This window comes from Camelus bactrianus, chromosome 22 (assembly GCF_048773025.1).
Source record: "Camelus bactrianus isolate YW-2024 breed Bactrian camel chromosome 22, ASM4877302v1, whole genome shotgun sequence".
In the NCBI taxonomy this organism is placed as follows: Eukaryota; Metazoa; Chordata; class Mammalia; order Artiodactyla; family Camelidae; genus Camelus; species Camelus bactrianus.
Window position 1 is genome coordinate 24,236,913 of NC_133560.1, and position 11,024 is coordinate 24,247,936.

Genomic DNA, 11,024 nt, shown 5'->3' on the forward strand with positions numbered 1-11,024 from the left:
TCCCAGAGCTCAGGAGCGCGGCCCGCCCACCGCGGACTCTCTGGACCCAGGCCTGGGGCTTTCCGGGCCTCGGCAGCCTTCTGCCTGGGAAAATCCCGGCCCCCTTCCCGGCGCCGCGGCCCTGCCCGGCAGAGCGGGGGAGGGGATTCCCGGAATCTGCCCGGAGACCGCCGTCGCGTCACTGGGCAGAATCGGCCCATGTTTGGACAGCGCTTCCGCTGCGTCAGCGGGGAAAGCCCCGGCGCGCGCGGCTGGGCGGGGCCGCGCCCGCGCACTGCGCGTTTCGCCCCAGGCATCCCGGCCTCTGGTGCTGGCTGGCTGGACCGCGTAACCGCGCTGGACCTCCCAACCTGGAAGATGAGGGGACGCAAGAAGGGTTGGACACCTGAAGTGGGGCCGCAAGATGCCTGAACAGAGCTGGCGAGGATGACACGTACTAGAACGAGGCACAAACAGCAGTGGGTTGGGGGCCGCCCAGTACTCTTCCCTCCGCCCGCCCGGCTTGGAAAAAAAGACAACAGAAATTAATAAAGAACCTTTTTTTTCTTTACTTAAATAGATTCAATAAAAAGTCCGAACAACAAACGCACACACACACACAAACACATCAAAATAAACTCTTTAGATAACAAGTGCGTGTTTCTTTTCCACAGTACGTTGCAGAGGGGGAGGGCAGGGGGCGGAGGTCCCCTCCCCAGTATCCCCGCGGGCTTGAGTACCAGGCGGCGGGGCCAGCTCCGCCGCCATCGCCCCCTCCTCCCCTCCCTGTTAAATACACAAATATATTATATCCAATATGAATTGAGTCTTTCCAGCAAGAAAAAAAAACATACAAAAAACGTGGAAGGGGGGCTTGTAAACGTCGAGGTGGAAGGACTGGGCGCAGAGCGGGCGAGCAGGAGTCCAGTGTGGTTTGCGGCGCCCCCAGGTCCCAAGGCCGGTGCCCACCGCCTGCCCCCTTGCCCCATGGGAGGCGGGCGCCCAGCCGTCCAGGCTGGGGAAATGTCCGTAAGGAGGGGGTATGGGGGGGGCGCTCAGAAGGCGTGTCCCTTGACCCCAAGCAGCAGCTGGCAGCCGTTGCTGACGTGGGTCATGACCTTCTGTTTGAGCTGGGCCACCTGCTCCCGGAGGAGGCCGGCAGTGCTGGACAGCCCCGCGTTCTCGGCCTTGAGTGTCTTCACCTTGTCCTCCAGGCGCGCGATACGCTCCAGCTTCCGCTTCCGGCACTTAGTGGCCGCCAGCCGGTTCCGCAGCCGCTTGCGCTCTACTTTGATGCGCTCCTGGTCTTCCATGTTGATGGGGGACACTGGCGGCGTGGCGTCGCGACTGCGCGCCTCAGGCACGGTCTGCGGTTCCTCCTTGAAGGTGGAGGCGCCGCGACCCAGGCCCAGCTGCGCAGGGTGGCCACCGGCGAAGGGCGGCGCGTGTGGGAGGTAGCTGATGGTGGCCGTCGGGTATGAGCTCCCAGTGCCGACGGCGGTCCCGGCGCCTCCGGAGGGCGCAGAGGCTGGAGAATAGCTGCTGAGGTTGGTGTAGACGGGAGGCGGCTCCGGGCCGGCGTAGACACCCGCGGGCCCGGCCGGGGGACCCCCGCTGGCGCCCAGGGACACGTTGGGGGGTGTCACGTGGTTCATCTTGTGCAGGTCGTCCAGGGCTTTTACAAAGCCGTCGGCGAAGCCTTCCTGCTCCTCGGTGACGCCGCCCCCTGCGCCCCCCGCACCTCCACCGCTGCCACCCCCGCGGGGGTAAAAGTACTGTCCCGGAGGCGTGGGCGTTGTCGTGATCACGCCGTTGCTGTTGGGGACGATCAGGCGCTCCAGCTCCGATGAGGCGAGCTTGAGCGACGCGCCTGTGTCTGAGCCCTGGCCGGAAAAGTAGCTGCCGCCACCGCTGCCCTCTGGGCCGGGACCCCGCGCCCCGGGTGCTTTGAGATTTCGGTAGGGGTCGGCCAGGTTGAGCGCCAGGCTGGGTTTCAGGAGTTTGTAGTCGTGTAGAGAGAGGCCGCCAGGAGTCCGGCCGTATCCCGCCGCTGCGTATGAGTCGTCGTGGTAGAAGGGCTGTTCCATTTTAGTGCACATCCGGCCGGCCCGGGCGGTCTGAGGGGGTCCCTGCGGGGCCGCCCCGGGCCTCGCTGCAGCGAGCGGCGCGCTGTCCGCGGCGGTAGCTGGACTGGGTGGCTGGACGCGGGTTCCTAGGGGCTGGCACAGGCTGGGAGAGGCCAGCGGCGGCAGTGCGCGGAAGCTCTGTGCGGCTTCTCGAGCCCCCCTACCCCTCTCTAGTGCGCTCGCTTTCTTGGTGTCGCTTCCCCCTTGCTCCCTGCTCCCAGCTGGCTCCGATGGTGGCCTGGCCGCGCTCAAGGTCCCAGCCGCTCAGCCGGAGCCACAAGCCTTTATACGGCGATTGTCAGCTGCGGAAGTGCACTCCGATTGGCCGTCGCCGGAGCCAGGCCCCCGCGCCCCCCTCCTGGAGCGTGGGGAAGGGGAGGAGGCGGCTCGCGTCACTGTCAGGAAGCGCGTGTCCTTGTAAACAGCGGCCACGGGCTGGGTGGCTCGGCAAGGCTGCAGGGGGAGGGGCTCAGGGGACCCTGGGGTGCACAACGAAGGGGGTGCTGGAGAGGTCTGAGACACACGGGGAGAGGCTCCAGGGAGGCCGATAATTTCCCTGGAATACGCAATGAGGGTTAGGAGGAACTGGTACAGAGCAAGTGTGTGTGTGTTGAGGGGGTGGTCCTGGAGGGCGCGCTGAAGGCCTGAGGGATCCGGAGTATCCCAGAGGGGCTGAAGGGCTGAGAATGCACTGAGAGATCCCGCAAAGGAGAGACAGGAGAGCTAAGCAGGGTAGCCCCAGGAAGGGTAGGGAGACGCCTGACTCAGGAATTGAGTAGTTGTCCTGAGTCCAGAAGGGTTAAAGGACTGGAATTTTCACGGGAGGAACTGACCCCAGGAAAAGTGAGGAGGAGAGACCAAAGGGGTACACGGGAGTGGCTGGAGAACCCCACTATGCAAAAAAATGAGTAGGGGTCCTGGAGTCCCTGGGAGAGACTGAGTCCCCCACAAGTGGGAATGGGAAAGAATTGGGGGAATCTAGATATGCAGAGAGTGGGTGAGGGTCCTGGGGTATACTGAGTCAAGGAAAATACGTGGAGTAGAAGATTGGGACACTGTCAGAGGTTGGGGGGTCACTGGGCTCACCTTTGAAGCCCCGATGAAGGATAATTAGAAAGGTCAGGGCACTCCTTCAGAGCTGAGATGACACTGACAGAGGGTGCCCGGTTGAGACATAAAAGAAGGAGGGGTCTTTGTGGATCCTGGGGACAAGGACTGCTGGATCTTCCATGATCGGCACCCCTTCTCGTGGGTGAACTCTAGGTGCCTGTATACTCTGTTCCCACCTCAAAGCCCTCCCCCAGTGACCCAGGGCTTGACTGATACCGTGTCGGCTCCTGGTGCCTAGACCCAGCCCGACGGCCGGGGCGCGGTCGCCCAACCCCACTCCTTCCTTAGAAACAGGCTGGGGAAAGAGCGCTGCGGCAGGAAGTGTGGCAACAGCCCCGGGGGAAGGAGCCCGGCCCTGCCTCCGTCACTCGAATCCTACGGGACCATGCGCCCCACCCTGGGTCCAGCTGCGTTCAGAGCCTCGGAAGAGGAACCTAGGCTTGAGACCCCCAGGAGACGAGGGTGCGCCGAACACGCCCAGCTGCTGAGGCCTCCAGTCACCGACCCCCACCCAACAATGGTTCAGCCCTCGGCGCCGGCAGGCGATTGTGGAGGCTGGCGGTCCGGGGACGATTCCATTGGCCCGACAGAGGGGGACTCACGGGGAGCGGGGCCTGGTCGCCTTGGCAACAGGCTGGAGTCCGCGGGCAGGACTGGGGGCGGGGCGGCCCCCGGAGTCTCTCCTCGACACCCATATTAGGGCACAGGAAGGGGTGTGGTCAGCCCTGTCCTGGGGCCCCCGGCCTGCAGCCGGGAGCCCGGGTATCTGCCAGGTCCCAGGGCGCGCCAGGGCCCCCGAACGGCTAGTCCCGACCAGCCCCGGTCGCCGCCCCCGGGGCCCCCACGGCCGCCTGGCCCGGCCCCACCCAGCCGCTCTGGAGCTACGTCCTGCCAGGCCCTGCCCGGCCCGACCCAGCCTGGCAGGTCCCCGCCTGCCCGCGGGCCTGGGTCGGACTTCGCCCCCGGCCCGACCCGACAGGGCGTGGAAGGGGCGGGCCAATGCCTCGAGGAGACCCCGGCGCCTTGGTGGGCTGGCACGGCTGCCTTGTACCTCGAGCAGGGTGCCCTTGCTTTCTGTCAGGAGGTCTGGGGTCCTTCCCCACATTCATCTCTAGGGGCTGGGGTGCCCCCTCTTTCACTCATGTGCGTGAGAGGCCCTACTCCTGTTTTCGTGTGTGTGGGGGTGGGGTCTCCTCACCATTCAGAATACCTAAAGGGGGGATCCACCCCCTCATCTGAGGGCATTCCTCCTCTCCAGACAGAAGGGACCTGAAAATCCAAGGGGAGAATCTGAAAGAACCCCTCCAGAGCCCCTTCCCCAGGAATGAGTGAAGGTTTCGATGATGAGGCTTCTAGTTAGACCTAAGGTGAGACTTCCAAGCAGATAGGATATGAGCCACTAGAACCAGAGGTGAGAAGCTCAGTCTCTTCCTCTCCACTCCCGCCACATCTCAACCTCTCTGTCTTTCTCCGAGGGAGAGAGAGAGAGAGACCTCTGTCTTTGGAGAGCATGAAGTTTCTTTAGGGTAGAAAGAGGCTGAGAGAGAAGGGCTAGCTAGCCTTCATAGGGCAGACACAGAGCTCACCAAGTGTGGAGGGAAGGAAAATGAAAGAGGCAAAAGAGAAACTGAGCTCTGTGGGGGCAGGGGGAAGTCCAGCAGAGCAGTGGCCTTGGGGAGGAAGGTCCCATGAAGAGCTGGGGGTGTCCCCATCTTTGGAGGGTCCTTGTGACCCCTGGGTACCCCCCTCCCCTCCTCCTCTTATTTGAACGCTCACTCCCCTCCCCCGCCCCAGGCTCAAGGGAGATTCCAGTGGCCACGGAGTCTGGCAGGCACTCTGCCAGGCCTGTGTCTCCCGCCCATGCTAATAACTGCAGCTGACATCTGGCTGGGCCCTGCGGGGGCGCAGCGGGCAGCGTTGGGGGGCTGGGCAGATCTGGCCAGAGGGCAGCATCTCAGGAAGCCAACCTGCAGGTCCCACAGGCCAGGAGGCCACAGTGAGTCAGCCCTGACCAGTGCTGAGGCTGGCCATGCCAGGGAGAGAGGTGAGGCAGGCCCAGTGAGGGCAGAGTTGGAGGGCAACAACCGAGCAGGGATGTATGGGGGTGGGGGTCAGGGCTGGGAGAGATGCAGGGTAAGAGTCATGCAGACACATGGCACTACTCAGAGACACTGAAGATAGGCAGACAGATTGAGAAACAATAATTATTATTTTAATAGCTAACACTTATATGGCTCTTACCATAGGTCAGGCACTCTTCTAAGTGGTTTACATAGAATAACTCCCTGCCTGCTTCCAACAACCCAGCAAAATGCATGCCATTTGTGTCCCCATTTAACAAACTAGAAAACTTAGTCCCAGGAAGGTAAGGAACTTGCCTGATGTTCCAACATCTGTAACTGCTGGACTTGAGATAGAACGTCAGCCACTTCTGGGTGGATAATCACAACCAGAGATGCATTTATGGAGTACCAACCATATGCCAAGCTCTGCAGACCTTTGCACAGAGGGTCTCCTTTATCCAGAGATAAATGGGGTTGGGCACAGGGCGGAGGGGTGCTGGTGTTTGGGGGCAGGCCAGCATGCCAGAGTGGGGTCCTGTCACTCCATGCACTCTGCATGGGTGTTTGAGCAGGGGGTGGGGATTGGACAAGTGAGGGAGGGCGGGGGCCCAGCTGAGCTGGTACAGCCGGTTCCAGGCCCCTGCCAGTCTCACCCTTGTGGCCTGGGCGCCACCCCCTCACGCCGCCCCACTGGCGCCAAGGCCAGCCTGTGAGGAGGGTGTGAGGAGAGCCCCCTCCTCCGTCTGCCCTGGGTGCCCAGACTAGCAGCTGGGTACTGCCCAGGCCTTGGGCTCCAGACCAGCCTCTGGCTGAGGAGTCTGAGCCCAGGCTTTGCTCGTGCCCAGGGGCCCTGGGGCCCGGGGGACTGGATAAGGAGGAAGTTCACCCACCCCCACCCACGGGTCTCTCTGGGGCTTTTGGCCCTGGCAGGAGGGACTTCTCCTTCTTATAAATAGCCTGGTGACCCCCTCCTCCCTGGCCCTACTGGCCGGCAGGGCCCTCACCAGGAAGCTGGGCTGGGGGCTGCCTGTGAGTCAGCCAGTGCGCAGGCCAGGGCGAGAACCCACAAGTTAGAGCACCCAGGCTCCCTCATCCCTGCCCCTGGGTGTGGACAGGCAGCTGGCAGGAAGAAGCTAAGAATCCTAGAGGCCCTCCCCCAGGAACCCCTGGCTTGCCAGCTGCTTCCCTCCCCCACCTCTGTGGTTTAGGGGGTCCCTCACCCCTCTCCTGGAGAGGAAGCTGCCTGGTTTTCTTGGAAGCAGGAAGGAGTCTGTCTCCTCAGGCTGACTCAGCTGGGCATGAGGGGAGTTTCCCACAAAGTTGTTTCTGTCCACCCCCCCAGCTGCTGGTGAGGTCTTGGGGGGCCTGAGCATGGCAGAGATCCTGGGTGCCCCATTGACAGGGCATGTGCTAAGGAAACAGGCCCACACCCCACTGAGACTGGGGCTGCTGAGCCAGGCCTCCTAGGGGAAGTGACAAACAACAGGGAGGGAGGGGGGCGATGTTTGGAGAGAGGAAGCACCAGGATCTCCGGGTGGGGGTAGAGATGGGTTGGGAAGCCCAGAGCCCCAAGGCACCTCAGCATGGTCCAGAAGCACGCATGTGTGTCTGGCTAGCTGTGGGTTTGTGTGTGGCTGGCCTGTTGGGGCGTGTGAGAGTGTGTGTGAGGCCTGTCTTCTCAGGGCATGTATCTTTGTGTTGGCCCAACCCTAGAGGGGTGTGTAGGGCCTGTCTACTTTGGGGGGGGGGGGGCGAGGAATGTGTGTGTGTGTGTGTGTGTGTGTGTGTGTGGTCTATGGAATAAGTTGCATGTGGCTGGCCTATATGCATACATGTAGGTTGTTTTGGAGTTCACGTGGCTAACCTATTTGTGTCTGGTGTGTCTGTGTGTGTGTGAGGTACATGGCTTGCCTGTGTGAGGTCTGTGTGTGTGTGAGGTCTGTAGCTGGTGTGTGTCTGTGTCTGTGTCTTTGGCTGGTCTATGTGTGTGTGTCTATGTGGGCTCTGTGGCTGGTTGTGTGTGTGTGTGTTAGCCAACAGGTTCTGTCAGGGTGTCTCTTTGCCAGCGTGTTTATGAATGTCCAGCTGTGGCCTGTCCCTGCTTCTTTATGCTGGGTGTGACTGTCTGGCCAGACCATGCCTGTGAATATGTCAGTCTGTCTGCTTACATCTGCCCAAACTGTCTGAGGGTCTGACGTGCGTGTTATCGGTGAGGGACAGTGAATCTATAAGGCTGAGTCTTGGCATCTCTGAGTGTGGGTGGGGGCGGGGGGCTATCTGTCCCGCTGTGTACATGTCCTTCCCATCCCTCTCTCCATAGGTTGATGTTTGTCTCTCTTGCCTCTGAGTATCTTTTTGAGTCGGTGATCTTGCTAGCGTGTGTGCATGTGTGTTGCCTTCTCTCGTTGCAGGATCTGATAGTGTCTGAACATCTCTCGTGCAGCTTTTGAGGCGCTTGTGCTAAAAGTGACTGTCCTTTCTCCCTGAGTCTATCAACATACATGTGTCTCCCATTTGCATCTGACACATGGTTCTCGGTGTGTCCGTCCTGCCTGTGTGCTTCTGGCCTGTCACATTTGTCTCCAAGCGCCTATGAGCGTGCCGCTGTCTGCCCGGCTATGTGCTTCTCGTCTGAATGTCAATGTCCGTGTTTGTCAGTGGGTCCATTGTGCCTGTATGCCGAGTTGATTTATCTGTGCCACACACCCCCTGCCTTTATGCTTCTGGCTTGCTGGTGTCTTTGTGTATTTGGCAGCATTTCAGTCTTGCTCTTGAGACTGCCCTGTCACTGTGTCTGTTTAACAGCTGTCTTGTCCAGATGTATGTCTGGTCCTGTCAGTGTGTCCCTGGTTGGCAGTCTCTTGGTGGCCAGGGTGACAGGGGTTGTGTGTGTGTGGACTGGCTCTCTCGGGGTGACTGTGTATTTGTACACTCCTTGCCACCCCCCGCAAGTCTGGCCACTCTGGGCCATGTTTACTCTGCCCCCAGCCGATTTCTGCCTGCCCTGCCCGGGGAGGGGCTGACCCTCCCGTCTGTCCAGCCAGCAGTCCACAGGATGTTCCCGAGACGCTGTCTCCGCCGACATCCCCTCCCTTCAGCCACCCTCGGGTCAGGACCCAGGCGTCCAGGGTGGCGGGGGTAGGGCTGCAGCATGGGGGGGGCCTGCGGCGTGGGGGGCTTGTCAGGTCCCCAGAATAGGGTGGGGGATGGGGAGGGCGACGGGTTCAACAGGTTCCGCCTCATTCCTACCCCGCCTCTCACTTCCTGGGTGCCTGCCCCGGGCAGGGGGTGGACGGGATGAACCCCATGGCCTCATAGTGCCTGGGTGGGGCATGGCCTGCCCCACAAGGACTCGCTTCTGCTGGGCACTCTAACACCCAGGCCTGAAAGACAGGAAGAGCCTGGGTCCTTCTGCCGGCCAAGCCCCTCCCTGCTTCTGTGCCCAGCTCTGGAAACAAAGCGTCCAATCTATTATTCACTTAATCCCACGAGGCCACAATAAGCCGGTCATAATTATCCCCCATTTTCAGATGGGGAAACTGAGGCCTAGAGAGCAATGAGGGCAGAGGCAGGATTTGAACCCAACTCCGCATGCTACGCAAGACCCCCCCCCCAACCAAGGCAGCTCACCAACAGCCTTCCCTCCCCTCTCTAAAAATGGTACATATAGGGTGGAGTACGAACCCAGGCCCCACGAGGCCCGGCTCAAGGGGGCGCCTGGCTTGCTCTGAGTCAAAAGGGGCCCCTGGATGAATAAGAAAACGGCTTTAACCGTTTCATTGCCACGACAGGCTCTGCCAAAACTTCCTGTGGGCTGGCGGGGAGGGGCTGGGGGCTGGGTTCCCGGAGGTCTAGGGGGGTAGGCCCTGCCAATTCACGGTGGGGGAACGCCGCTAGTGACCTTGGCAGCGGTTGGCTAAGGGAAGACACCAGACACGACCCTCGCTGGAGGGAGGGCCCCTCCCCGCGAAGCTTGAAGTCCCTACTACTTGGTTCTCAGTTCCCACTGCCTGGAAGAGGGGTCTCAGAGTCCGCAGCCCCCTCCCCAGGGTCTTGAGTCACACGCGGGGAAAGCCTCGAGGGGTGAGTCACGGGGTGGGGAAGGGGGAGAAAGGTCGGCTGCGGCCAGGGGACCCTCGGGCTACCCTGAGTCACGCAGCCCCTTCTCCAGAGACCAGGAGCGGGAAGCGCATTGTCGGGTGGACTATGGAGCTGGAGGAAGAGCGGTAAGGGGGAGGAAGCACGCGCCCGAGCCGCGCGGGAAGCTCCGGTTCCCATAGTAACTGGAGGGGTCTCTCAGCTCTCTGGCTGGGGTTCCTCCCTCGGCAGGGACGGTCCCTGCGCACTGGGGAAGCCCCCGCGCGCTCTGTCGAGGGGCCACAAGTTTCAGGTCGGGCAGGAAGGGGTTAACGGCAGCCTCCACCACCCTCCTCCAGGGTTTCACCCGCGCCCAAAGTCCCCGTGCGGGGTGGGGCCGTGTCCCGCGCGCTCCCAACCCCCGCGGCCGCCCACGCACGGACGCACGCACGCACGCAATTAGCCCATCCCCCCGCGCTCGCAGGCATGACCGCGTCGGGCTCCACGCACGCAGCGACCCCCGTCGTGCTTCACGTCACGCACGACGCACGCGCCCCCGTAGCGCGGGGCGGAGCCCTCTGCTCTGAGAGCGATAGGACGCGGGGCAATTTACAACGCCCCCTGAGCACATAACCGCCTCCCTTGAGCACGCTGTCTCGTGTGACTTTGACACCTCCCCAAGGTCACAAACTCTCTGATCCACAGTGTCACGCGGACACAGGATACACCTGCCACACGTTGGCACAAACCTTCACTAGTCCAACCAACCCCCCAGCGAACGCGGGCAGGGTCATGCTGTCACACACGACACACAGGTACATCTATCACATACCATTTCTGGTGGGGACACAGGGCCATCTTCATACACAGATAGGTGGCATATACAGACACTCCGATAAAGCCACAACATCAAGGTGCACACAGATAAAAGTAAGACACGAAGTAAGACACAAACAGATAAAAGTCTTGGACATCAGGACTCCAGCTATCACACAGCCACTCCTCTCCATGGAGATTGTAGAGGCACAGAGACATAGGAGGGAGACAGACACAGTGGTCATGCTGTCACAGGGACAAATAGGGCACGTGAAGTAAAGTAGGGTCACAGACACCACAAGTCCACACCCAGGGACACCAGATTGTCTTGGGAACATGGACAAACAAAGGGCACACATGACAGGGTCACGCTTTCACAGAAAGATACATGATGGAGAGAAAGTAGGACATGGTCACATTGAAAAACTACCTAAAGCCAGGTTGAGGTACTGACTGTCATACATTCACTTTTCACACAAACAAGACACAGGGAGACAGACACAAAGCAAGGTCCCATAAAGAGAAGCATGTGCCCTAGGCCCTGACAGCACCCAAATCACCAAATCACAGACAGCCTGTTGCATAAATTCCCAGGGCCCCAAGACACACAAAGACACAGGTAGATGCAGACACACAGGCCTGTGCACACACAATCACAGACCCACAGTCTCACACCTACATAAATGTGAACACACTTCACATGGACTCAGAGACATATACACAGACATGGGGAGGGGGTCAGGATGAGAGTCCTGGCAGAATGTCAGTGTCTGGAGGGCACAGCCTGCCAGAGTTCCTCATGGTATAGGGCCTGGTGTCCTCCGTGAGGCTGTGGTCAGCTCTGGGGGGAGGG

At 60.8% G+C, this 11,024-nt stretch overlaps 1 protein-coding gene across 1 annotated transcript; it reads right to left on the reverse strand.

Annotated features, from left to right (window-relative positions):
- Positions 1 to 524: 524 nt before the first annotated feature.
- Positions 525 to 2,370, reverse strand: JUNB (JunB proto-oncogene, AP-1 transcription factor subunit). The gene has a single exon (XM_010954190.3). It carries the CDS (start codon positions 2,076 to 2,078, stop codon positions 1,035 to 1,037), a length of 1,044 nt encoding a protein of 347 aa, XP_010952492.2. The 5' UTR covers positions 2,079 to 2,370; the 3' UTR covers positions 525 to 1,034.
- Positions 2,371 to 11,024: the final 8,654 nt, after the last annotated feature.